At 33.1% G+C, this 26,198-nt stretch overlaps 1 protein-coding gene across 4 annotated transcripts; it reads right to left on the bottom strand.

The window, feature by feature from the left end:
• Positions 1 to 1,442: 1,442 nt before the first annotated feature.
• LOC145969936 (uncharacterized) lies at positions 1,443 to 26,198 on the bottom strand. Of its 4 annotated transcripts, none has more exons than XM_083096276.1 (8): positions 26,121 to 26,198; positions 24,576 to 24,760; positions 21,402 to 21,575; positions 19,147 to 19,281; positions 6,227 to 6,329; positions 5,959 to 6,145; positions 2,671 to 2,752; positions 1,443 to 1,905 (listed from the first exon to the last, which is right to left on the bottom strand). In XM_083096276.1, exons 3-8 carry the CDS (start codon positions 21,552 to 21,554, stop codon positions 1,759 to 1,761), a joined length of 807 nt encoding a protein of 268 aa, XP_082952402.1. In that variant the 5' UTR covers positions 21,555 to 21,575; positions 24,576 to 24,760; positions 26,121 to 26,198; the 3' UTR covers positions 1,443 to 1,758. The 4 variants fall into 4 exon arrangements, with proteins under 4 accessions (XP_082952402.1, XP_082952409.1, XP_082952424.1 ...); XM_083096283.1 differs by having other exon boundaries at positions 24,643 to 24,760; XM_083096298.1 differs by lacking the exons at positions 24,576 to 24,760; positions 26,121 to 26,198 and adding an exon at positions 24,311 to 24,441.

Here is a 26,198-nt window from a genome sequence, read left to right as displayed (position 1 = left end):
TAACCGCGGGGAACGCGTCGCGCACTTTGATAATTTACGATTCGCGTCCGAAACGCGCGCGCAGTCCTATTCTAAACTGAAAAGCGGAGATTTCATTCGGAGCAATGAAGAAAGTTAATCGCTTTTGCGAACGGTAAATTAGATTTGTTCCCCGACAATTCTCAGACAATTCGTACATGTTGCGAAAGATATTTTTACCGTTGATTTTTTCGTTGATTCACATTTTCGTTCTAAAAAGATTTAATGCAATTGTACTTAAGAAGGAAAAATATTTTACTAAATATTGATATGCTGAAAAATAAAAAATGAGACATTCTCGAAATTGATTTGATCACTTATTTCAACGTGTAAGATATATTATTATTAAGCTTGATTCCAAAAAGCTTACTAATATATAAAATCAATATTTTGCATATGTCATATTAAATTCGCAACGCAAAATATGATTTACATTGTTTCATAATAAGTGATGCATTTAATAATGGTAAAATAATTAAACAAGGACGTGCGTGATCAAACAATAAATAATTAAATATCATTAATTGCTTGTATATGTAATTTCAACTTTAGAAACTTTTTAAATATGTTATTTTAGATTGCCAAAGACAGACTCCAGGTAAATTCAAGCAGTATATAATAAAACGTTTAATACCCTTTACATAAAGAATATAATATATATTTAGCTTTATTAATTAGCCCTATTAGCTTTATTAGAAATTAAAAAATTCTGACATTATTTTGATTATTGATTCAGAAGCATCCAAAATAAAGTTTAAATTACACATAAATGTTCTCTTTAGAGAAGCACAAAAAAGTGAAGCACAAAATGAATCGAGACGACACGATGACTGATGAGAAACGTTTCTTTTCACGACTCGGTTATATCATATGCACCTATACATACATATATTCAAATGACCGTTCCTTGATGTTCATGAAATTTAAAACCTATCGATCCGTATAGCAACTAGGTTCTCACGAGATTGCTCCTTTGAGGCCTGGTCAATCGTGGCGTCACTCATGGTCCTGGTTTATCAAGCTGCCCTTCACTCTCTCTTGCGAGGCTTTCATGAAATTTAATGGGTTATCCGATATACTCTTCATTTTTTTCATGTCAAGTCAGTTCATGAGAAACAAAGAGCGCCGATGCTAACATACTTTTATCCTAATTCTTCGCTCCATTCTCATATAAAAAGAATCGTTCGCTTTTTCATTTAATTTCATTCAGGATTGTATTTTAGTAACTCGATTTTAATTATTTTGATTAATTTTTGATTGATTTTAATTATTTTGACAAATACTTCTAATTATAGTTGGCTCGCAAGCGTGTGTAACGCTTTTCACTTAATTTAAGAATATATTTCATAATGTTTTATGACATCACTCATCCAAAAATATTGTTTGCTTATTCCGAGAATAATATAATTTTATGGTCGCTGAAATCTTGTTAAAAATTTAATAAAGCAAATGCATTTATATTTTAAATGCATTATATGTTACAGTATTTGATTGACATGACTTCAAAAGAGACTTGCATACAATAATAATGTTATTATGCATATGTCACGCACATTTGTTTGATAGAGAATGAAAAACTATTTATGCTTAGCTATCCTTTGCGAAAACGACTTATAATCTTATGTTCGCGTCATCGGTATCTAATAGCCATCTTCTTATTCGTTTCGTATAATAAAATGCAACATTATAGCGACGAGGGCTCCGCTTTTGCACTGAAGGCAAAACGTTTTACGAGAAAATTCAATAGATAGCCGAACGATGGAGGATGTTATAAAGATTGTTCCGTTGGGCGTGATCTATGGGAGCACCGTGACCCGGTCTACCCCATAGCCTTTTCCAAGTATCGAAGTGCCTGCGACAACCCTCTTGTTCGATCCGCCGTTCCTCCTGAAATGAGATCGAGCTGCGAAATGATTTGTAACATTAGATGAGACTGAATGGGAAAGAAAAATATTCCATGTGTGCAAAAATAGCCAGATATAATTGAACGATAAAAATAATGTCTTATTTTGTAGCGAATTAGTGAATCAGAGAAATTTTTTAATAAACCAGAAATATATAAAATATTTCAAATATCGCGTACGAAAAATTGATATACTAAAAAGTATTTATATACAATAAGATGATTTTATTATAAATACTATTTTTATTATAATAATTTATTCAGTTTAACGTTTACTTTTTCATGATTTTTTTAACTATTATTTCAATGTTATTTCGTTCCATAATCTATATCTTTTATTTGCTTGAATGTTTATTGAAATATTTATAAATTGATTGTTATTTGAAGAAATCGTTTTTCATGTATATCTTTCGCTTTCTTCTACACTCTTCTTATTGATTTTGCATATTTTATCTGCCACCATAACGAATCTCTCCCGCGAAATAGGACCAATTTAGAAGAAGAGCAAAAAGCTTTTGGATCGATTTAGTTTCGCTTTTATTTTTGGTTCACTTCGGAATTAGTAAATTTGATCCTTATGGATCGTTTGATTTCATTTCATTCGCAGCGTTCATTCGTACGCGCTCGCGTAGCCAATTCGATTCAATAACAGACGGCCCGGCGAGATTGGTGAGAGATCGACACAATTAATCCTGTTCTGAATTAGCGTTTCGACGTTGTGCAATCATCATCGATCATACGGCACTTACCAGCGCCCTGTCCCGTTTACGTCGTATCTGCTCGGCGAGATCCGCGATGTATTCTCGATTGGCGACGTCGAGTGCGCGAAGCCTATAAAAGAAAGGGAGGGCTCTCGTCAACTTTCATATCCTTTCTTTGATAGACGTAACGCCTTTGCGGAAATGACGAAGCCACATGCATCAAAATACTATGATTACATGGGAAAATAAAAATTCAAGAGGAGTAACACGAGCGAATTTATGTAATCATAGTATTTTGATGCATTGAATCGTATTTCCTTATAAGCAAACTATTTAATATTGCAAAAGATAAAGATAGAATAACAAAGTGAATAATTCACGGATGTGTTTGTGGATATATGTGAATAAACAAATTTAATATTGGATACAGAATATTTCTAATATTAAATTTGTTTATTTGCATATACACACAAAATATTAGTTTATTAGAAACTTTATTTGTTATTAGTTAATTAGAAACACTTTTGTAATTCATGGTTGAAAAGAAAAGTGTGTAAAATTTGCAACAACTCCACAAAAATCACATATAAATAGTTACATAAAATTATATATTTTTAGAAATATTTTTATATATGTGTGTGCAACACGGTTTAAATTCTACTATTTTCACTAGTTACCTTGTATAGCTCGTATAATTTATCCATTCTTTTTTTTGGAAGAATCCTTTTGATTTTTTATTCTATTGCATTCCCCAGTAATATGTTAAAAACGATGTAAATAAAATAAGTAGATAATTTTGACATAAATGTCCTCATCAGTGAACTGTAAATATTGCAAATGATTAAAACGACGAGAATAAAATATTTGACTCTGTATATTTCAATAGAAAAACGCTAAATTAAGTCATCTCGTTAGCAGAAAGTGTAAAAGAAAGAGCTTTTCGCCCGAATAGATCCGATATTTTCTCCGAGAAGTTATCGATATTTTCGATACCATTCTGAATAATCTTTAACGATTCTGTGCTAATAACTGCAATTTTCCATGTTCGAAAAAAGCGTATGAATCAATCCCTCTATATCGATCTTTGTACCTCACTAAATTAAATATTTAGTCGGGGCATTCTCTACGTTCTTCTTCATCGTAAAAAAATTAATTAAAATAAAATTGCAAGAAAGGTGAATAATGCACTCCAAGCTGATATCGCCGTGTTTTTTTTCCACCGTGGGTTATTATTGCACAGCAATCGAGGTGATTAATTACTACAGGCATCGTGCAGCGTTTGGATGCTGACCGACTACGTTATAAACAACGACATCTCCTTCGCAACTTTCATACACTATTCCATTAAACGTTACCAAAGTATCTCGTTACATGATAGATTGGTGCTTCTGTCCGCATCCAACGTTGCGATCGTTTACATGCAGGAAATTATCGAACGATTAATCGATATTATCGAATGCAAAGTCAAAGAAGAGTTGTAGCAATTATTTCGTCAACTTAATGACAAGCTTTAAACAAAAATACTTTCAGAAAAAAGGGTAATTATTTAAAATCATAGCGTTTAATTACATCATGTATCTAATTTAAAACTGCGCTGCATTGCATGTATGAAAATATATTTGTAATTTACATTTTGGTTGTTTAGATTCTCATTCTTCTATGTATAATGAACATTTAATTTTTTCAGTTGAGACTAAATTTTAATGTTTTTATATGATGATTGCAATTTAATGATGTAATATATGTATATATACGCATTTGCAATGGTAATTTCAAAGAATTTTATTAAAAAATAGAAAGAGTGAAATATATAGTCATATAAATAGAATTTTATTATGATTTATTAAAAAATCCAATTTTTCATAAATAAAAAATTATATATATATATGTACATATATGAACATGATATAATTTTTCGAGCAACAAAAGGTTGGATTTTGATTCTTTCATGATAAATTCTACAACAAGAATATTCATAAAACGTTGACCTGTAATAATATATTTATGCAGGAGGTTTATATAAGAGTCCTTTCTCAATCAAGCATCTTTCTAGAGAGGGTATTTTTCATTCTCACAAGAAAATGTATTCTTCGTTAAAAAAAAATATTCTTTTATGACGATGACGAGGGAAAATTACGCTGATGAATATTTAGAGCGACGTTAGTGCACAAGGGAGGAAAATGAGGGTGAGATTGAACAGGAACGGACAGGTGAAATGGTCGAGGTCGAGTGCATCCAGGTCAATTGGTTGATTACCTGTAATGTAGTTACATCCCTCGAGTGTCGTATCACTACTAACCAATTCTACAGTTACCGTCGTGTTTCGTCATGCTAACCATACTTGTGAGATACAAGTGAAAAATTAATTACACACATACACACAAACAAACACACACACATACGCGCATATACAGTGCTAGTATAATCAGACATCAACAAGAGATGAGTTATGAAAATATTTTTTGCATGTTTTTATATGAACCTGTCAAACTTTTATATGTTGAATTGTCAAAATTAAAAGGAGAGAAATAGGTCAAGAATCTAAAAAAAAGAGAGTAAATGAAAAGCGAAAGAAATGTCAGGAGAAATATTATACAATCATAAATGTGTATATTTTGAGTTATAAAATAAAAAATCTATACCACACATAGTATATGTATAAAAAAATATGATAATATTTAAGATAATAATATTTAAAATATATATAACGCAATATATATTTATAACAGCATATAATATACATGTATCAGTATACATATAATAATATACAAAAAATATATGTTTGTGTGTATGTATGTGTGTTTGCAACAATATTTAGGAAAATTATATAATTGCAGTTTTAATATTCTGGTATAAACATGTTTATATTGAAGGGACGTGAAACATTAAATACTTTAGTTGTTTCAGCTAAATGAGTGATCAATAACATGTTTTCATGGAGGAAATTATGGGGCAACAGTAAGTGCTTTTAATATAAATTACAGTAATGAGTAAATGTACGTGATTACAACTACTTATCTGCACCGTACCATTTATCGATTATTTTCATCTCAATGCATCTTCAACGTTTACAGTTTCATGTTTGTTCGATATAAACGCGCTTGAAGCATGTTATGTAACATATTACACAAGAATGTATTAATATAAAAGCGTATATAAATAGTACACATTTAATTAATATACTATAATTGTATTTAAATCTCAAGCGAGACTATACAAAGGTATTAAAATCTGAAGTTTTTATGCAAATATTACTCTCATCAATCAGCGATCAATTATTCCGAATAAACGCTATTAAATAATAATTAAACAATCATTGCAAATGTTCGTACTTACGATTCTATCATGTATCCCGGACGAGTGGCATCCGTAGCAAGATAGCGTGTGGTCTGCGGATGCGATTGATAACGTCTGCTGGTTAACAAAGGTACCAATTCGACACCGCCCGTGAGCTCGTACATCTGAACCTCTTCATTGTAGAGATTCCTCGAGTCTTGCAACGGCTGTGTTTCCGATGCAATACCTGTCAAGCAAAAGACCGACCCGGAAACGAGATTCTAGCATCAGCACCGAAGAGAAGCAAGTAGCAATCTCTACTACTTACCTGGCGTCGCCCTGTCATCGTAGAATTTATTCATGTCCGCAACAGTCAGAGGGTTCGTGTTCCTCTTGTATAGTCTGTCGATTATCGAATTGCTCGTCCAACCCTGAAGCAAATTAAAGCTGCTGATTTTAAATGTTTTTCTCTCTCTCTCTCTCTCTCTCTCTCTCTCTCTCTCTCTCTCTCTCTCTCTCTCTCTCTCTCTCTCTCTTTTATTGTTGATTATGTTTAATTCTATTCAACAAATTGAATATTTACCTTCTATATTTTAACGAACTATATCCTTTGGCAATTATTCAGATGAATTTGTGTGTATGTTTCATTTTATTGAATTAAAAGTATTATAAAATATTGTTTTATATAAATTTTGTGAAATTTAATATGCATATTAAATATCTCTTGCATGAGTAAAACATTAATGGCATTTTATAAAATTGTATGGCACGAACAAGTTTTCTCTAAATATCTTTTGGGAGGTAAAATAGCGGCTTAAAATTTTATTCTATTCTTGCTCGAGATAACTTTTTCTTTCTAGACTCATTTCTGTTCTTCGAAAATCTCTCTTTTGGGGGTAACCACTTATACTCTATAAAAACTTTTACGATCTTAAAATACTCTTGGCAAAATATAATTGGCACGCCGGCAATTTCAACGCAATATAATACAGGGGATGCAGAAATACGCAGGAAAAATATAAAATCGAATAAAAACACCGAAAGATCTATTCGCCGACAGATCCGGTGCTTCGTAATTAGTAGTATACCAACAGTTTGATTCGACGTGAGTCAAGTCGTGCATTCATCAATGTCGATCTCGTTAGCCGACTAGTTACAATGAAACCCCTCGGCTTATTATGAGAAAAAAAAGAACCGCGCTATAAATTCGCCTGCCATAAATCCATACCAGCGGACAGATACGTGGCAACGAGACAGAAAAAGAAATAAGCGGGCATCGAGAGAAAAGTACGAATGTAGAGACCTGACCCTGTTTAATCCCTCGGGATAAACATAGCGTGTGCGAAGAAGCTTGTGCGTAATAAGAAGGTAACTTGGTCGAAGTGGATGCGCTAATAAATTTCAGTTTAAACTTTCCGGTCGTGCGCTTAGGAAGGCGCCCGGAGGATCGTTCAATTAACTGGTAACGCGTCGCGGTTACGTGTGGAGAAGCAGTTAATTAAAAGTTAAGAGTCGCATACTCCTCTGGAGAAGACATCTAGAGAGAACGCGTCAGGAAGTCGGAGAGAGCCGAAAGGGAGAACATCTAAAAAAGAAAAACAGTTTCATTAAAACGATAAAATTATCCCGCCATGAATGACCAACTTCTGGTATATCGTGCACTTTCGAAGGCAGATTTATATTTGCGAAACGAATGAATTATCGCACAGCCGATTGCATTTAATTGATAACGCCACGCTTTCGCATCAAGTGGAGCACAATCGTGTTCCGCTTCGCGAAATAAATCCACGCTTGGAAAAGTCGTTGCAGTTATCGATTGCGTTCCGTCGCGGCGCTTGCACAATTCCCACGAATTACACAACTTTGACTATGCAACGTCATTATTGCAAAAACTTGTAACGATTTCTGCAAATCACCCGCTAGAATCCTATGAGCGAAGAAACTTTAGATTTATGCGTGTATATTATATGCAGTGGGAGTATTTGGCCGCTTGGCGCTAAATAGTTTCCTACAAAGATCCTCGAAATTGTATATCAATTTCGGCGTGCAGTTTATCCCGGCGCAGTTTCGATTAACTTACTCGATCTTATGTCGGGCGCGATCATAATTTCCGTTTCACACGTCATCACGCGCGCTAAGATAGTTAATTAAACTTACATGAGATGGAAATTCATCGATAATATCACGAACGATATTGGTAACATTTCGACAAATGATTGCGAGAATTATATATGCGATATCAAATGCCAATCACATCGATAAATTTATATTCAAGCGGAATTGTCGATGCCCAAAACCGACTGGTAATTCCAAAAGCTTCCACACATCAGAAATGCTGTTTATATTATAATTATAGGGAAATAATCATCGCTACATCAGTGATTAGAACCGGTACTGATATTCCGAAATATCATGTGCGGTCTGTCAAATAATTGAAAGATACAGCGTGACGTTTCTACTCGGTGCTCTTTGGAAAAGAGAAGCCGAGGAGCGCGAAACGGTAGAATAATCTCCTATGAATTTTACCGGCTTAAAACTTGTTCCTCTTCATCCATGCCGAGCTTCACATAGCTGCATCCGTCATGCGATATATAAATAAATACGTGACTCTTCCCCGTCAGCCAATTTATTGCATTTACCGCCACATGCGTGCAAAAAATTCCATCAACTGCGCGATTCGGCGGCACATCTCCCCGCGAGAGATTTGGACACAATTTAATTTCTTAGCGCAAAAGTGCATCTCCCTTCATTTTACGTATCTTCCTCCGCGATATCTCTTTACGTGGTTAAATTACAGCGCGTAAAAAAATTACCTACCGCAATTTACCTGCGCGTACCGCCTCTGGATTAATTGTGCAGCAATTCAGCGTGAAGGCAGATAACTTTTCCGTTTTAACGAGAGCATATATCGAACAACGAGTATCGCGCCGCTTTGTTCTCCCACATAAATTTATATCGCGCACTCGTTCATAGTTTTCGTGCCTCATATCGCCTTTCCCCCATTACTCACTTTGCCCATTCGATTGATACTTTTTTATTTTTTACGACATAAAGAATCAATAATTTTCCTGTCGCAGGTCAAATCATTTGCCGACGTAGCGATGGAAATAGATCACGACCGAATGAGAGAAATTATTAACGAATTTTCTGCAACAGCGTTAAATTTTTAATCAATAAAGAGTCTCTTTTTTCGTGTAATCATAAAAAATATATACGATTATATAAATTTGACATGATAAATATCCGATGTACGTGACTGCGACCGACAATTGAAATAATTATTCTTTTCAGGCAAATGTGCGTCATGACATGAATAATTTTAGAATCATGAGAAAAAGTAATTTTAGACTTAAGCTAACGAATTAAGCTGCAACGCTCTGCAAATAAACGGATAAAATCTTCTCCTTTGACTACTTTTAGATGAACTTTAATAGGATCTCAATTCGAGAGATCAAAATATTTTTTATATTAATACAGAAACTTCTCGCAAAAAAATAATTCGATCTAATTAAACTTTGGTAATGGAAATCGTATCGGTAATGGATATCATTTCAATCTACGATAAGATATCGTCTTATTCACAAAATGCGCTTGTTATCCAAATATAATTGTGCAAATATATATTATATCTACTGGAAACTGAGATAGACGATTTAAATTTGCCTGTTTAACATAATAAAGAGATTTTTTTAGAGTAACTTCTTTGAAAAGTGTACCAAAATGGACTTATTTCTCTCTAACTCTGTCTCTTTTTCTTTTGCAGTGAACCCTTCAATTACCGCGATGTCTATAGTTTGCGATCCCTCGGGACCAATGTTCGTCAATCTAACAGGGTTACTCGAGTAGAGCGGTGGAAAGTTTTGATGCAAAGTTGCCAGTACAGAGGCTGACGCGAGACTACTCCCATTCGCTGTGACAATGTAATTTCGTTATCGTTCCAATTGGTTTCTCAGCACAAGCTAGTTGCTTAAACGTGCAATTACGTAGGAATCAGTTCTCACGAAACTACAACAAAGTACACCCATTTCTCCTCTTTCTCGTCTCGAAAATTTTATCAAAAAAGACATGAGACTATAGTCGCACTCCCTCAATTAAATTACGCTAAAAAAAGTAATATATACACAATGTGGTGATTATTAGTATTTTGTTTTTACGATATTAATTTTCTCAAATATCATTGTATACGTGTGGATACTCTTCTCTCCTCATTCGCCAAACTTTACAGTCAGGTTAATCATGACATGTTGCTCTTATGTTTTATCCCTACATTAATTATCGCATTTATTAACATAATTTTTATGAATAAATAAACCAGTTCTTTATAAAATAATTTTATCGATAGAAAGTTAATACATAATGATGAATTTAATAATATTCTCACGGAACTACAATAATAAAGTATACCCCCATCTCTCCTCTTTCCCATCTTGAAAATTTTATCAAAAAAGACATGAGACTATAGTCGCACTCCCTCAATTAAATTATGCTAAAAAAGTAATATATACACAATGTGGTGATTATTAGTATTTTGTTTTTACGATATTAATTTTCTCAAATATCATTGTATACGTGTGGATACTCTTCTCTCCTCATTCGCCAAACTTTACAGTCAGGTTAATCATGACATGTTGCTCTTATGTTTTATCCCTACATTAATTATCGCATTTATTAACATAATTTTTATGAATAAATAAACCAGTTCTTTATAAAATAATTTTATCGATAGAAAGTTAATACATAATGATGAATTTAATAATATTCTCACGGAACTACAATAATAAAGTATACCCCCATCTCTCCTCTTTCCCATCTTGAAAATTTTATCAAAAAAGACATGAGACTATAATCTCGCACTCCCTCAATTAAATTACGCTAAAAAAAGTAATATATACACAATGTGGTGATTAGTATTTTGTTTTTACGATATTAATTTTCTCAAATATCATTGTATACGTGTCGATACTCTTCTCTCCTCATTCGCCAAACTTTACAGTCAGGTTAATCATGACATGTTGCTCTTATGTTTTATCCCTACATTAATTATCGCATTTATTAACATAATTTTTATGAATAAATGAACCAGTTCTTTATAAAATAATTTTATCGATAGAAAGTTAATACATAATGATGAATTTAATAATATTCTCACGGAACTACAATAATAAAGTATACCCCCATCTCTCCTCTTTCCCATCTTGAAAATTTTATCAAAAAAGACATGAGACTATAATCTCGCACTCCCTCAATTAAATTACGCTAAAAAAAGTAATATATACACAATGTGGTGATTAGTATTTTGTTTTTACGATATTAATTTTCTCAAATATCATTGTATACGTGTCGATACTCTTCTCTCCTCATTCGCCAAACTTTACAGTCAGGTTAATCATGACATGTTGCTCTTATGTTTTATCCCTACATTAATTATCGCATTTATTAACATAATTTTTATGAATAAATGAACCAGTTCTTTATAAAATAATTTTATCGATAGAAAGTTAATACATAATGATGAATTTAATAATATTCTCACGGAACTACAATAATAAAGTATACCCCCATCTCTCCTCTTTCCCATCTTGAAAATTTTATCAAAAAAGACATGAGACTATAATCTCGCACTCCCTCAATTAAATTACGCTAAAAAAAGTAATATATACACAATGTGGTGATTAGTATTTTGTTTTTACGATATTAATTTTCTCAAATATCATTGTATACGTGTCGATACTCTTCTCTCCTCATTCGCCAAACTTTACAGTCAGGTTAATCATGACATATTGCTCTTATGTTTTATCCCTGCATTAATTATCGCATTTATTAACATAATTTTTATGAATAAATGAACCAGTTCTTTATAAAGCAATTTTGTCGATAGAAAGTTAATACAAATAATGATTAATTTAATAATATTCGAAGCATCATGAATATGTTCAGCACGTTGCACGATGATGCGCTAATGATGTGCTGAATTATACATTGCTAACGTACATCGCAATATAATGTACTATTAACATTGAAATGTATCCCTATCACGCCACATTATCGCATGTACCTGACATGAAATTTTCACGGAATTAATAGATCTTATTAATCCAATTAGAAAAAGAATGCAATGAAATCTTATTAATATATAACATATATAAATGTAATCGCAAAAAAAATAATTATATATTATAATCACGATTCGATAAACAATATATGATAATCGATTCGAAAAACAATATTTTCACAATATAACACGCTTACATATTTTATCCTTTCTTAGACTATAAAAAATACGGAAAATACTTTTTAGCTACAGTATTTTCTTGTCGATTGCAAGATTGAAAAAGGAGTTCATTCAAAAGGAGTACGAATTGATTTTTCGATAGCTTAAATTAATGTTTCGCGCCGTTGCTGTATAATTAAACCGACTTGACGACACTCCTAGCAAGCAGTTTCTGAAGTATCGCGCGCACAAAGAACCAGTCGCTTTGAGATCACGAAGTGGCTCTCCCCCTCTCCCCGCCCCCGTCACCGATGATTAAGGATTCCCTTTCCGTAATTAGCGGATGCGCAACACGAGACACCCGCTATCTAAGTATCTTCGTGTATACGATTAACGCGGCTAGATAGATATGCGTACCATAGATTCGAGGAAGCGCGCGCCCAGTAACTTGGGATCCCTCCAAGGAGCTCCGCCAGGACCAGGACGTCCCCACGGCGTAGGATGCACCAGCTAAGCACACGGCGTCGTCGCATATTAAGCAGTTTCCAAGGCTTGTTTCCTTGATCTACGTATAACGCGGGCTCGTCGCGTCGTATCCGAACACGTGCCCACTCGCGCTCGCTTATCCCTTATACCGTACCCCTGCGCTGTCATCATACGCGGGATTCAACAGGGATTCTAAGACGCTCGCGGAATTTCGCGTTGGAATCTCATATGCATCCGATTAGCGGCGTAGTCTAATTTCTACAACTCCGGCACGTAATCTTGAAAATTACACCGCGACGAAAAGCGGTAGCACACGGTGTGTTTGCACACGTTTGTACACATTGTAGCTATTGTGCCAATCTCGCGAACTAACGTCTCCTCAATTTTGAAACGAGCATGAGATTGATTTTCTCTCGCCCGGTCTATTCGGATAAAATAATAATGCGAATAAATATTTCGTAAGTTTGCGTCTTCTTGAAATATCTGCTTCAAATTACGTTTCCGATACGGACTAGTACGGTAGACGTTAATAGTGTTTAATTTAATTTTTTTTTAAATCAAATTAACCAATTTTACACCTAATATATAATTGATTTTAAAAATCAAATTAATCAATTTTATACTTAATATATATAGTTTATTATCATAACCAATTTTATACTTAATATATAATTAATGTTTGCTATAATATTATAAAACGCGGATTAAATTTCATCTATCGATAAACGTATTTTGACAATCTATTGTAAAAGAAAAATATTCAAATCTATCTTCTCTCTATAACCAATTTTATACTTAATATATAATTAATGTTTGCTACAATGTTATAAAACGCGAATTAAATTTCATCTCTCGATAAACGTATTTTGACAATCTATTGTAAAAGAAAAATATTCAAATCTATCTTCTCTCTATAACCAATTTTATACTTAATATATAATTAATGTTTGCTATAATATTATAAAACGCGGATTAAATTTCATCTCTCGATAAACGTATTTTAACAATCTATTGTAAAAGAAAAATATTCAAATCTATCTTCTCTCTATAATAACTTTAAAAAAACTCGCATTTTAATTTGTCATTTAAATAAATGCATTTTTGTACACGATGCTGGACGACATCGTTAAAACGTTTCCGTTCGCAACTACATAAAGCGTCAAAAATTTCGCGGCGGCGGATCTGTAGGCGCTATAGGAGAATCGACTTTGTGGAAGTAACGTTTCTAGTTCTACGTGATTGGAGAAATCGACTATACGTCTCGAGAGTTCGAACGGATACGACGTGTTCGGCCCCGGCGGCACAGCCGCTTTCTCGAAATTATTGCCATGAGAAAAATGCCTCGTGTCCAACATACAAGGAAAGTCCATTACGAGATTTCTCGTATTTGCTGGCATGACGAGTCGATACCGTGTCCAACAATAAAGCTTAACTCATTTGAATATAACTGTGATTCCCAATAAAAGAATCGTCGTGTATCCTTTTCTGTAAATCCTTTCTGTAATTATTCTTTCCAAATATTTTTTAATTTTTTTAGACTAATTAAAAAAGCTTATGGATTATTTGCAGAGTATATAAAAAATTTAATTAAGATACTTTAATTAATTAAATCAAGAGTCATTAAAAACTAAGGATTTATTTAGATTTAAAAAAAGTTATTTTTTCCACATTAATTTACGAAATGTCAAAGAAATAATATCTTAATTAAATTTATGAAAGATATCATGATATTTAAAATAACAATATCACATTCGAGATAATAATTTTTGACACATCTTATGGATTAACAGTCTCCAAGGTGGTTCCAATGTATGTGTATAAAACAAGACCTGCTAAGTATTACACGCATCATCGCGTGTTCACGCGATGACATTGCAATACAAACTTCGTGTCTGTGGTATCGGAAAGGTATCGTGTGTACGAGGTCAAAGATGAGATATTAATGGAAACTTTTGGCGGCGATATCGTCACTTTCGTCTGACACGCGTCGGAAACGACAAAATTATAGGTCCGCTTGCGGATGAAAATCGCGTAAATCGCTATCGATTATACCGGCTTGCAGTCCTAGTTAATTTTTCATCAGTACGCTAATCAATGTAAATGTATGCAATAATTGTAAATCTTGTAAATTAGTCTATAATTTTTCGAAAAATTTAAAAAATATGATCGCAAGCGCATCTATAATTAAATTATCCAGACTCTATTAGACCCCATATAAATAAATATATATGCGATTCTTCTATTATATATATATATATATATATATATATATATATATATAAATTTATTTCTATTTATTATAAATCTTTTGCAATTTTTTACAGAAACTCCCGTGATGACTCTTTTAATTGCATCAATTCAAATTAATTAAATTAAATTATCATTCAACTGTCTTCAGATTATAGCTCTATTTAGAATATAGACAAAGGAAGTAAATTTAATCCCCAACTATATAAAGTAAATCTTGTCGGAATCTTTATCGCCATTTCTCGATCCAACTTAAATCTTTAATGTCGACTTAACATCGGGCGTTCTTCGCTTCTTCATGCATTTCTCCGACGTAGATGTCGGAAACCCCATACGTGCCGCTTTTGCAATATTCAAGGCAATAATACAGGTGACTTCCGGAACCATTATGCTATTCTCAAAGCAACGTGTCTACGAGGTGGATTGTGTCGTCGAGAATCAGGAGTAGTCGTATGTAAGTAATTTGCCTTTGTACGAAATTTTATGGAAGTATGCATCTTGTGTAGCGATAAATTTGCATACTAACGATATTATACGGTTATAATGATCGTAAGCGTATAAAGAAGTAGATCTAATTGGCGATGCATACACAGGCAAGCGAAAGCTCTCTTCAGTTACGTGGAAGAAAACGTTTAAGGCGAGTTCTAGAAAAGCAAAACTAACAGACGATAGAGACTGCCGCCTTCTATTTCCAATTATATTTTTAAAATGAAGCAAATTTTCTTGCTTTTATCCGTCGGGAAGAATGTCTCGAGATATGTGCAATTGGAATATTAATGCGCTCACTTAAATTCACTTTAGGCAATCCATGATTAAGAAACGAAAGAGAAAACGAAAATATAAACGGACGACTTCATATGAGTATGTATTCTGATATGTATTTTTATACGTATGTGTGTATGTCTTACTTTATCAAATGTTTTCTGTATTGTATGACGTATAAAATTATTATTAGAATTCCTGTCTTGAATTATGGGTCGTTTAAAGTAATTTCAAAATTGAAACCATTGCAGCAAATATCGTAAATACTTATGAATAATAAAATGCATTTCGTTGTCTGTCAAAACAAAAGTATCTCAATAATAATAATTCAATTCAATTCGTGATTCAATTTTAAATATAACGACAATTTCTAAAATTGGTGACAAGTAAGTTTACACATATATACATGTATATGCAAATGTATATGCAAATGTATATGCAAATTGTATTATCTACTAATAATTTTCCAAATCTCTAAACTTAGAAGAGATCCAGAAAATATTACATATACAAGACAATTAAATTTATTAGAAAAGTATGAAAATATATTTTGTGTACTTGTGTGCCTATGCGCTTACTCTTATTTAACATATGCTTAAGAAATCAAGGAAATATAAATGTATCTTTCATCCTTTGATAAATGTATATACCGAGCAAAAAAATTGTATACGGTCGTACATTCATGTCGCGGTAAAGAAAAGGTATGGAAATTTGCATGGAAATACGAAGCTCGTTTAATCAAAACAACAAGCGAGGTGAATTCCATGAAATTCCATTTTTGCTTTGTTCTGTCAGAGATTAATTCTATCTATATCTATATTGTCCATCTATGTAATATATGAACGTAATACGTAAATAAGTGTTGTTACCTTTTAAGATATGAGTTCAAAAATAGTTTGAATATAATTACAGGATATATAACTGCACTTTTTATTCATAGCGAACAGTTTCATTATGAAAAATTTTTTTAATTCTTTCTAATGTAAGAACGAAAAAAATATTTTATATAGCGATCAGGAATGATTTTATAAATCTATTGAAAACGATTGATAAATATCAGAAAAATTGCGACAATTGTTAAAATATGATAATTTTAAAACTAATTCGCAATAAGCGAAAATCAAGTTATCATACACATATTGAGAAAATGGCTGATAATGATTATCGACCGAACATAACGATTCTGTGTGTGTGTGTGTGTGTGTGTGTGTGTGTGTGTGTGTGTGTGTGTGTGTGTGTGTGATCTCTCTCTCTTTTATACTTTATAATAATTTTCTTGAACACTAAAATAACACTGTATGAAATAAGATCTTTTCCTTAATATTTCGAACTGATTGTACGATCCGTCGTTTCTTTAAAACAAAATAAACTACACTGCTACTACTACTATCTTAAAAATAATATATCACGCATTTTTCTCGTTTTTACTCTCATTATTCGGTCATCTTTATGTTTATTTAAAACAAAAAACCGCAGTTAATTCGCACTTTTTGAATTGTTGTTCGCTAAATTAAAATCTAAATTGGGAAAATTACAAAAACTTTTTAATTTGAAACAAAAATTATATCTCTCGTAATTCTATCTCTTTGTCAAAATAAAAATTCCAATCTGTATTTCACATCAAAACTAAAACGAGATTCATTCAATTTATAAAGAAATTCGTTTTGCAATTTGGGTTGTTTTAATATCGTTATAGTAATAACTTGATTATGAATGTTTGAGCAGTCTATTTCTCATGGTAATTACTGTAATAAACATGTATAAATATTATATAACTTTAAACGATGAAAGCAAAAAGGGATATCAATTTGAACACGCTGAAAAAATTTGCAGTATAAAAATATCAAATTGTAAACATATAAAAATATTTAGCAAAATGTTTAAAAGTGTTTAAAATGTTTAAAATTCTCTGCAATCTTTTAAGCAAGTAATGAAATATATTATTATTTAATGATACTTTAAAAACTTATCTCGTGAAAAAATCAAAATGAGAAATCTTGAATCTTAATAATATAATAGTTATATAATTTATAATGTGACTTGTAAAAAAATGAATAAAAATTTACATTATTATATATTAGGTATGTAAAGTTTAATTCTAGAAAATGTATCATCATTTGTCTCCAACTAAGAGAATAAATAAATTTATAACATAATTTGCACAAAATTCATCATTTGATGCATTAAGAATAATCATTCTGAGTGTAATTGTATTAAGCTTTTATTCCGATGATGGATATGAACACTGAAAATATCGAGTTGGTAGAAAATCTCGCCGTGCTTTTAGAGAATGTTGCAATAATAATCGTTACTTACGTTCGAGATATATAATAATACAGATGAATTATAATTATGCTTTAAAAAAGCTTCGAGATTCAGCAAATATTTACTAAATCATTTACAGATGCGTAGCTAAATAATTTTCAAAATGGAAAATTCAATTTAAACAATTATTATTGAAATATTGGTAAAATGTCTAAAAGAATCACTGAACTTTATATTTTAATGAATTAAGTTTAGAAACTGACAAAATTTATACCTTTTAATAATATTACTAAAATGATAATGTATCGATCAACATATATTTGCCTCGCATCATATATGCAATATATATTTGTGTTATTAATAAAAATTAATATAAATATTAACTTTTAATAAAAAGGAAAGAGAAGAATAAAAAATTATTAATATATTTATGACGGAAATGAATCGGATAAAGTGAAAATGCTGCTACTTGAAACTGTAGCTACTCTTTAAAGCTAATGTCAGATAGAGAATATTCTAATATGTGTTCCAACGCAATGTTGTATCACAAGCACCTGTGCTTGAAAATTTTGTGCGGTACACAGTGTTGCGTGATATTATTTCCTAGGGCTTGTATGCTTTCGTACATGGTCACATATGTTTATACACGTGCACGGATTTAATAACTCGATTTGTACGTAACCTCGACTATGCTTCGCAACCGAGGAGCATTGTAATTAAAGATACATAGTCTTCCTCTGGTCGCATATAATTTTTATAATAATTTTTCTACAGAAAATAGGTTCATTTGTTTAAAGTTTTTTTCCACGACGAAGATTTAATTAATTAGATATCAAAAAAATTTTGCATTGCAAAATTATAGTATAATTTCTATCCCTTTCTCTCTCTTATTTTAATTCGTATATTGAAAAAGTCCATGAAGACAAATAGATCTGTTCGCTTGCGCGACACGACCAGCTAAAACTCCGAGTTCTCTCAAACTATTTAACTTCCATTTTACTTCCAGGAAATTGTCGGCTCAGAAACTGATGCATAGAGCGGAAGCATTAAAAACGCGGCAACAAATCTTACCACACGTGTAACGCCGTTTTCGCATGCATCAGCGCGACGTGCGTAAGCAATAAACCTGAAAGTTTTCACTAACGTGCATGCGATTGTCGCTTACGGTCGAGTCGGACTTTTTATGGGGTAAAGTTTCGCAGCAAGATGCGCCGATAGTTTAGATGGGAAAAAAAGTGACGGCTACAGACGCAACAGTCTGTCCCGAGTGGTTTTACCTGACCGTAACTGTGACATCTTCTCGGCAGCTCAGGCGGATCCAGAGGTACGTTTTTCTTCCTTAAAGTCGCCGCGCAGGGCGCGCCGCCACCTGGTTTACCCCACGGCGAGTAACTGGTCAGAATTTTCTGCAACTGCAAGAAAAAAATTAAGGATATAAAGTCGTTGCGTATAAGTCGAGCTACATCAGCCGCAGCTGATCCAGACTGCCGTCCCTCTCATGTGAGTCATATGATTCGAACTTTTTTTTAAGTTTTCATTGCTGAGAGACAATATTGTAATAAAATGTCAAATTCCTTTTCACTTAAGTTTCGACTAATAATTTTTTTTCTTTTCACTTAAATTTCGACTATAATTTTTAGAAATTTCATACACAGGGTCATTGCGTAACTTGTATATATAAAAAGGAATTAAGAAAAGTACGACTTTGTCCGAAATATTTAACAAGATCTAATATATATAACAGTCTACAAATGGTTCTTAAAAAAATAAAAAATAACTTAATCCTTTTCCTAATTAGGGAATGTTTAAAGCTTGCATTGGTGTGGTTATATAGCGTGAACTCTGCGGGTAGAGATGGGATTAGCTCTGAACATATCGGTCCTCCTTGATAACATTGCTAACGCACTTACATTCGACCGCATGCACTTGCAGCAGACCGCGACTACACCAGATTCCCGTGTAATAAGAGAGGATAGGACCGCGAATAATCCCACGCCTGTCATTATTAGCATGCCGGTAACGCCAGTAAATCTCCCTATCCACATGCAGTAAATACAATTTAAATGCGGTCGATGTGTGTATATTAACGCGATACGAAATAATCACCGAAGCAATAATTACGCCGGGATTTTCATCGGCATAATTTCGACGTGTATATTAAGTGATTGGGGGGCGGTGAACAAAATACATGTGTGTAACGTGCGTTACGCCGAATTGAATCTTGTATATTTTTACATTACATTCCATGCGAATTGTTATTTTCACAAAGGACGATAATGAATGTAACGAACGTGCGTTCTGCAAATATTTAGGACCACAGCACGGTGATGATTGCGCATCATCGTTATGTTGCGTCAATATCAAAGTAAAATAGGGAACGAAGACTGGAAATAGGGAAATTTTAAATGCCGAATAAAATTGGCGTGAAGCTATGTTAAAAAAGAAACTTATAAAAACAATTTTCAAAAATTTGTTTTCCGTGTTTGTTAAAAAACTCTAACAAGACTAACATTGAGATAATATGAAGAAAAATTTGCACAATTCAAATCATTTTAGCGATGTTTGCAAATTGTTGTTCGTACAGATATTTTTTTAACAATTCGAGACAAACATCAATCTTATTTTCATTTGCCATTTATATTCACAATCACTTCTAGAAATCTCTATCAAAACGCGACCTCAATACACATCTTAACGGATTGTACAATGTTTGTTATAACAAGTTTATAACGAGCACAGGGAGATGAGAGCGTGAAGTTTATGTAAAGCGCAACGATAGAGACCGTGATAGATTATTGGGTTATCTTTTGCGGCTTGTTTCTTAGGGTAGTTAGGCAGGAGATTATGCAAATCCACTTTAATGGGATACTCGTAGCTTTATTACTGTTTGCTTGCACGTTTTCTCGTTCTAAATTCAACGACACGCCGCGTAAAACACTAAAATAAGCACAACTAGGTCAGTCACGTAGTCGAATGAAAGCGCTATCTTCAAAACACCTCTATAACAGGGATAAATATGAAGATCATCTGTATTCTATCATGATTCAATGTTCTCTTTCATTTTAAAAATACCATTTTAAAGTAATCTTCTCTATTAAGTATTATTGACTACATTTTATACATTTATTTACTTTTCGAAATTGTTGTTTCCGGCCTTTAATTAAATATACCTCAACTACAATTGTCGTTTATTCCATTATTATGTTTGATATCGGAAATAAAAGCTTTGAGATGTAAAAATAAAATTCTGGATTTAACGGACCTTTCCGGGATCAAATGTAACATTAAATTTGAATAATCCAGCTTTTCCAGTAAAAGAATCATTTTCAAAATCTGGGTATCCTTGCCTTAATTGACGTTCCGGTTCAACGAATACGCATTGGGGTCGTATCTTTCTCACGGTTGACCTTTATCCAATCGGTAACAATAGCAAGTGCGAGACAATGATGTTAAGGTACGGTTGCCTCTAGGGCAAGTGACATAAACGGCAGCAATGTGACCAAGTCAGAGAACGCCCATTTATGACACATACCTCACGTTGTTCACGATGCTTTTGACGTTGCAGCTCCTCCTTCCGTCGCCTCCACAACGCCGTACCCTCCTGAACGACCCGACGTTCGCGCTTTCTCCTCGCGTCCTCTTCGACTTCCGGCTCGTACGTCGTCTCAGGAATTTCCTGCGCCATTTACGTACCGTGCCCACCAGCCTGACGGGAGAAAAGAAAAAGAAGAATGGAACAAAGACGTGGTTGTGCACGATCACAATAGCGATTCGACGCGAACTCCTTAAAAACATGTCAGCTTTGAATATCGAATGCTAAAATAAGGACGACAGCGACTTGGTACAAGTCGCATGCCGCAGCACGTGGGTTCTGTCATCATTCGTTATCGATTTAACAGGATATTGCTCTCCTCTCTCGAGAGACACGCCGTCGTTGCACGTAGTCGACGATGTAATAGAAGTGCCAATGCTGGGACACCGATGTTGTAATCGCGAGACATTCGGTTTTATATATCGTTTCCCGATATAGAAACAAATCGTAAACTCACCTCCGGCTCCGTTTTGTCTGCCTCGTGCTTTGTCCATTTATCCTGAACTTATGATTTAATTTCATGTATCTTGTTGCAAAGCAAGAAATAAATATAATAACAGATTAGAATACCGAGATTTAAATCATGAGTATTGTATTAAATCTTGTGTTTTTTTAACATTCTTTTTTTATTCATCAATATGCCGAAAAATTATACTATATATATATATATATTCAAACTTTTGTTATTTAAAGGGAAAAGAATAAAAAAGAAGATGCAGAATATGCAATTGAAAACACAAGCTTATTGAATTCGACTGTTATAAATAACATTCGCTGAACTTTATATTCAGATCGCGTTTGATAAATCACTTTTATCTGTCACACGAATACAACCGTTATATAACTTTTATTGTATATTTTATTGCTTCGTCGTGCACATCAGATTGCTATCTAACCGTAATAACCGTAAAATGTATTTCCTTACTTTCCTTGTATTTCTTAAATGAGGTACTATTTTTCAACTTTAGAATGTCAAATTATCCAATATGCCGAATAAGTGTTTAGATCGTACAATTATATTTTAATTGGAATTAAATATATAAATTATACAATGAAACGTACGTAAAAATAAAATTATCAAAATGTCAAAAGTCGCAAAATCTACCGTGTGACTTATAATATTCACGTTTTTATTAAACAAACCAATTTATAATTAATAATCTAGATTGTTGAATTAGCAATTATTTGTTTCTAGACTGTCGTACAAAATATAATAAAAAAGAGCTATCTCGATCTGTTATTGGAAAAGTTATGCATGATTTGTACGAAAAGTTTATTTCGGTATTGAAAAAAGTTATTATCGATAAAAGTCATCATGTTATTAAAGCAAAATATTTCGAAAAGAGATGCATTTTGCCACTACATAATTACTAAAGCTACAGTCGCATTAACATTACACATTGCATTTAACATTAATAAATTAAAAAGAAATTTTGTTTTTATAAATGAATTAATTTATAAAGAGAAAGAGAGAGAAGACTGTTATAAAATCTATAGAGGAATTAATTTTAAATAAAATAAAAAGTTTGCGTTATTAAAATAAAATATCAATATAAATAAAGAGATAAATTTAAAAATTCGTAGACGATGTACAGGCCAAATTCAACTTGGACTATGTTATTATATATAGTTCAAATTTAATACCTCCAATGATCTATCGGGGTAGAAGACTGGTATTACGGACTACTAGACTGTAGAACAGAATAATAAAGCTTTGTTTTGTAATCCGTGCATTTAGATCGTGATCTATAAATTCACGTACACAAGCGCGATGCGCTATAACACTTCCCGCGACTCATAAATAAGCCGCGAAAATGCACTCAGTGGTACAATTGACCGTAAAGCCGACTTGTACATGCGAACCTCTGAGTACCATTGGTTGCATTCGAGATTGCCATACAAAAAAAAAGTTACAGGATTTTTAGAGAAAACATGGATTGTTTCTCTTTGCAAATAGCACTATTATACCGACAATACAGCACAATCTCTGTATTGTGTCCCGGTTAATGTCTAGTTAAACCAATGTCTTGATTCATACAGCGATCTTGCGACCTTTTAACTCGTTTTATATTTATCAGCCTTTTGTTTTTAGACTTCTGTTTTATAATGTAGCGATATTATTTTGTAGCAGTGAAGAAAAAAGAATGAAACCTAAGTATAGTGTTCTATAAATAAAAACTAGATCAATTTTAAAATAGAAAAACTGCAATTGTATTTAATTAAATATAAATGTAGCTATTTTTCGCTATTCCGTTTACAGGCATTCTTGCAAAAAAAGTACATGATAAAAAATGCAAGATACCAAGTGAACTATAAGGAAAATGCTAAAATGATATCTAAAACGGTATAGCTTTTCAAGTCATTATTGGCATCAAAAGATGTTCTTTTTCTCAAATAAAATGTCCTGTTATTCAATTTAAACTCGGCAAGCTGCGCAATAATAAAATTTAATCGGGCAAGCAAAATGGAGATTCGAGAGCATTCGTCACCAAATGTCACGTAGCGATGGAGTATAAATTTTATATCGGCACGCAAGAGACGAAATTGGAAGAGATGGATCGCGAGAGAGAGATTTTGTTTCGCTGCCAACCGGGATTCGATATACATATGATGCGTGTCACTCGACGAAGAAGCCGATCAATACCTTGTCTTACGGTCAATAACGAGTGAAACTGACCGAACAATCGAACCGTAATGCGGCTGGCATGAAAGGATCGATTCGTTTTTTACAATGGTACCGGTCGATCGGCACACCGTCGTTCTTGACGGCATCGTAAGACTAAAGCCGGCTAAAATAGAGACGTACTCTGTACTTGCACGTGCGTCTACCTCGTAGATCGTATACGTACTCACGACGTTAGGGTTTCTCGCGTGCCGTCATCGCGACAGGACGATGATGCAGAGCTATCGTGCGAGCTGATAAATACTTTTCGCGAGCCGCGATTACGTTCCTACAGTGCTTCTCTTCTTCGGCGGCTGGAGCACGCGACTGCCGACCCTCGTGAAGCCTCCGCGCCTTCGTCGGGGGTTTCACGGGGGTTGCGGTAGTCGCCGACGTCCCGGCGTTCGCCGACATACCGGCGCACGATTTTCGGGCTACGAATAGCCACGTACCTGCATGGCCTGTGTGTGTTGATGTATGTGTATGCGGGTATTATCTATACCGCTATATGCCTTTCACCTTCGACTTCCGACCTCCAATCAGGAACGTAATAGCCGCCAGATTGCCCCCGAACAATCGACGCGATGCTCGTGGATTACCGGAAGTGTTGCTCGATGCATAAAGGGAAGTTGTGAAGCTGTAATCATCGAGATTGTTGTAGGATAGATAAACAATGTGCTTGCTTGTTTGAATTATCCAGGACATTTTTACATTTGAATGTGTTTTATAAATTTAGCGCAGAATTAATTATGAATATATTGATAAATTTTGATTACTTTGATTAAAAATAAATTTTTTTTCTATTGCTATTTTTACGAAATATTGTATTTTGCTGATTTTGAGAATTTATACCAAAAACGTAGCGATATTCTAGACAAATTATGTAATATATTTACATGAATGGCTCGTGATAATTATCGATCTCGTTACTCGAAAATAACATAGTATGAAAATTCCAACGAATAGCAGATTATCTGATCTTGCATTTATCACATCAGCAATATATACAGGGTGTCCCAGGTATCTTCCGTCCAAAAAAAAAGGCAGATTCTCTGGCCAATTTAAAAACGATTTTTCCTCAGCGAAAATGTCGAGGGAGATCATTATTTTTTGCATATTCCCAATTTTTGTCATCATGTATCTTTCTAACTAAACCTTAAATTAAAATTCTATTAAAGTAAACTCTACCTAAAATTAACTAAAGAATGTGACTTTATTAATATTTTATTCCCATAAGCCTTAGTTTGCGAAAAACCCTTTATTTTCAATCGTTTATAACTCGAAAACTATTAGTGCCGCGACATTTTCGCTGAGGAAAAATCGTTTTTAAATTGGCCAGAGAATCTGCCTTTTTTTTTTTGGACAGAAGATACCTGGGACACCCTGTATACCTCCAGAAAAATCAGTTATAAAATATTTAAAAAATTAAAAATCTTTTTTGAACCAGCATATATAAATGCAACTTATTTGAGCATATGTGTACATTTATTATTAAAATAATAAATTATTAAGATAATAATTATTCATTTAAATTATAGTCCAAAAAAAGAAAAAATTTCATAACATAAAAATAAAATGTTATATTGAAAAGATAAAAAATTGCTCTGCTATGGACAAGCTATTTTTTATATTTTTATATTCCAAGCGGTCCACAAAATTCTACACGAGCAAGATAGTTATCAAGATCTATTGACTACAAATCATTGATATGCTTTTTCATACCGACAGTTTAGTGGACTATTGATTCATCAGCATACAAATCGTAAATATGCTATTGTATCAAATGCGCGCGCGTATCTTTCCGATTCTATCAACTTTTATTTAACCTGTGAACGATATTACTAAGTCGAACGATATTAATAAGTCGCGTTTCATTGTCAGCAATTTGTTATAAAATTGTGTATAGGAAAGTAATTTTATCTTTATATACACACAATTTCATCTTGACATGATTAAAATATATATTATAAGAGGACTAAATGTAAAATAATGCTTACCGATTCGCGTATAGAACGAAAAAGAACAATAGATTTCCGGCTGCATACATTAATAATTGAATCGCAGGGCAACTGCGC

Source organism: Camponotus vicinus, unplaced genomic scaffold (genome assembly GCF_025532165.1).
Source record: "Camponotus vicinus isolate PSW18456_S1 unplaced genomic scaffold, iyCamVici1.0 SCAF_1, whole genome shotgun sequence".
Taxonomy (NCBI): domain Eukaryota; kingdom Metazoa; phylum Arthropoda; class Insecta; order Hymenoptera; family Formicidae; genus Camponotus; species Camponotus vicinus.
Note: the sequence above shows the minus strand (reverse complement) of the source record. Positions and strands in the feature narration are given on the sequence as shown.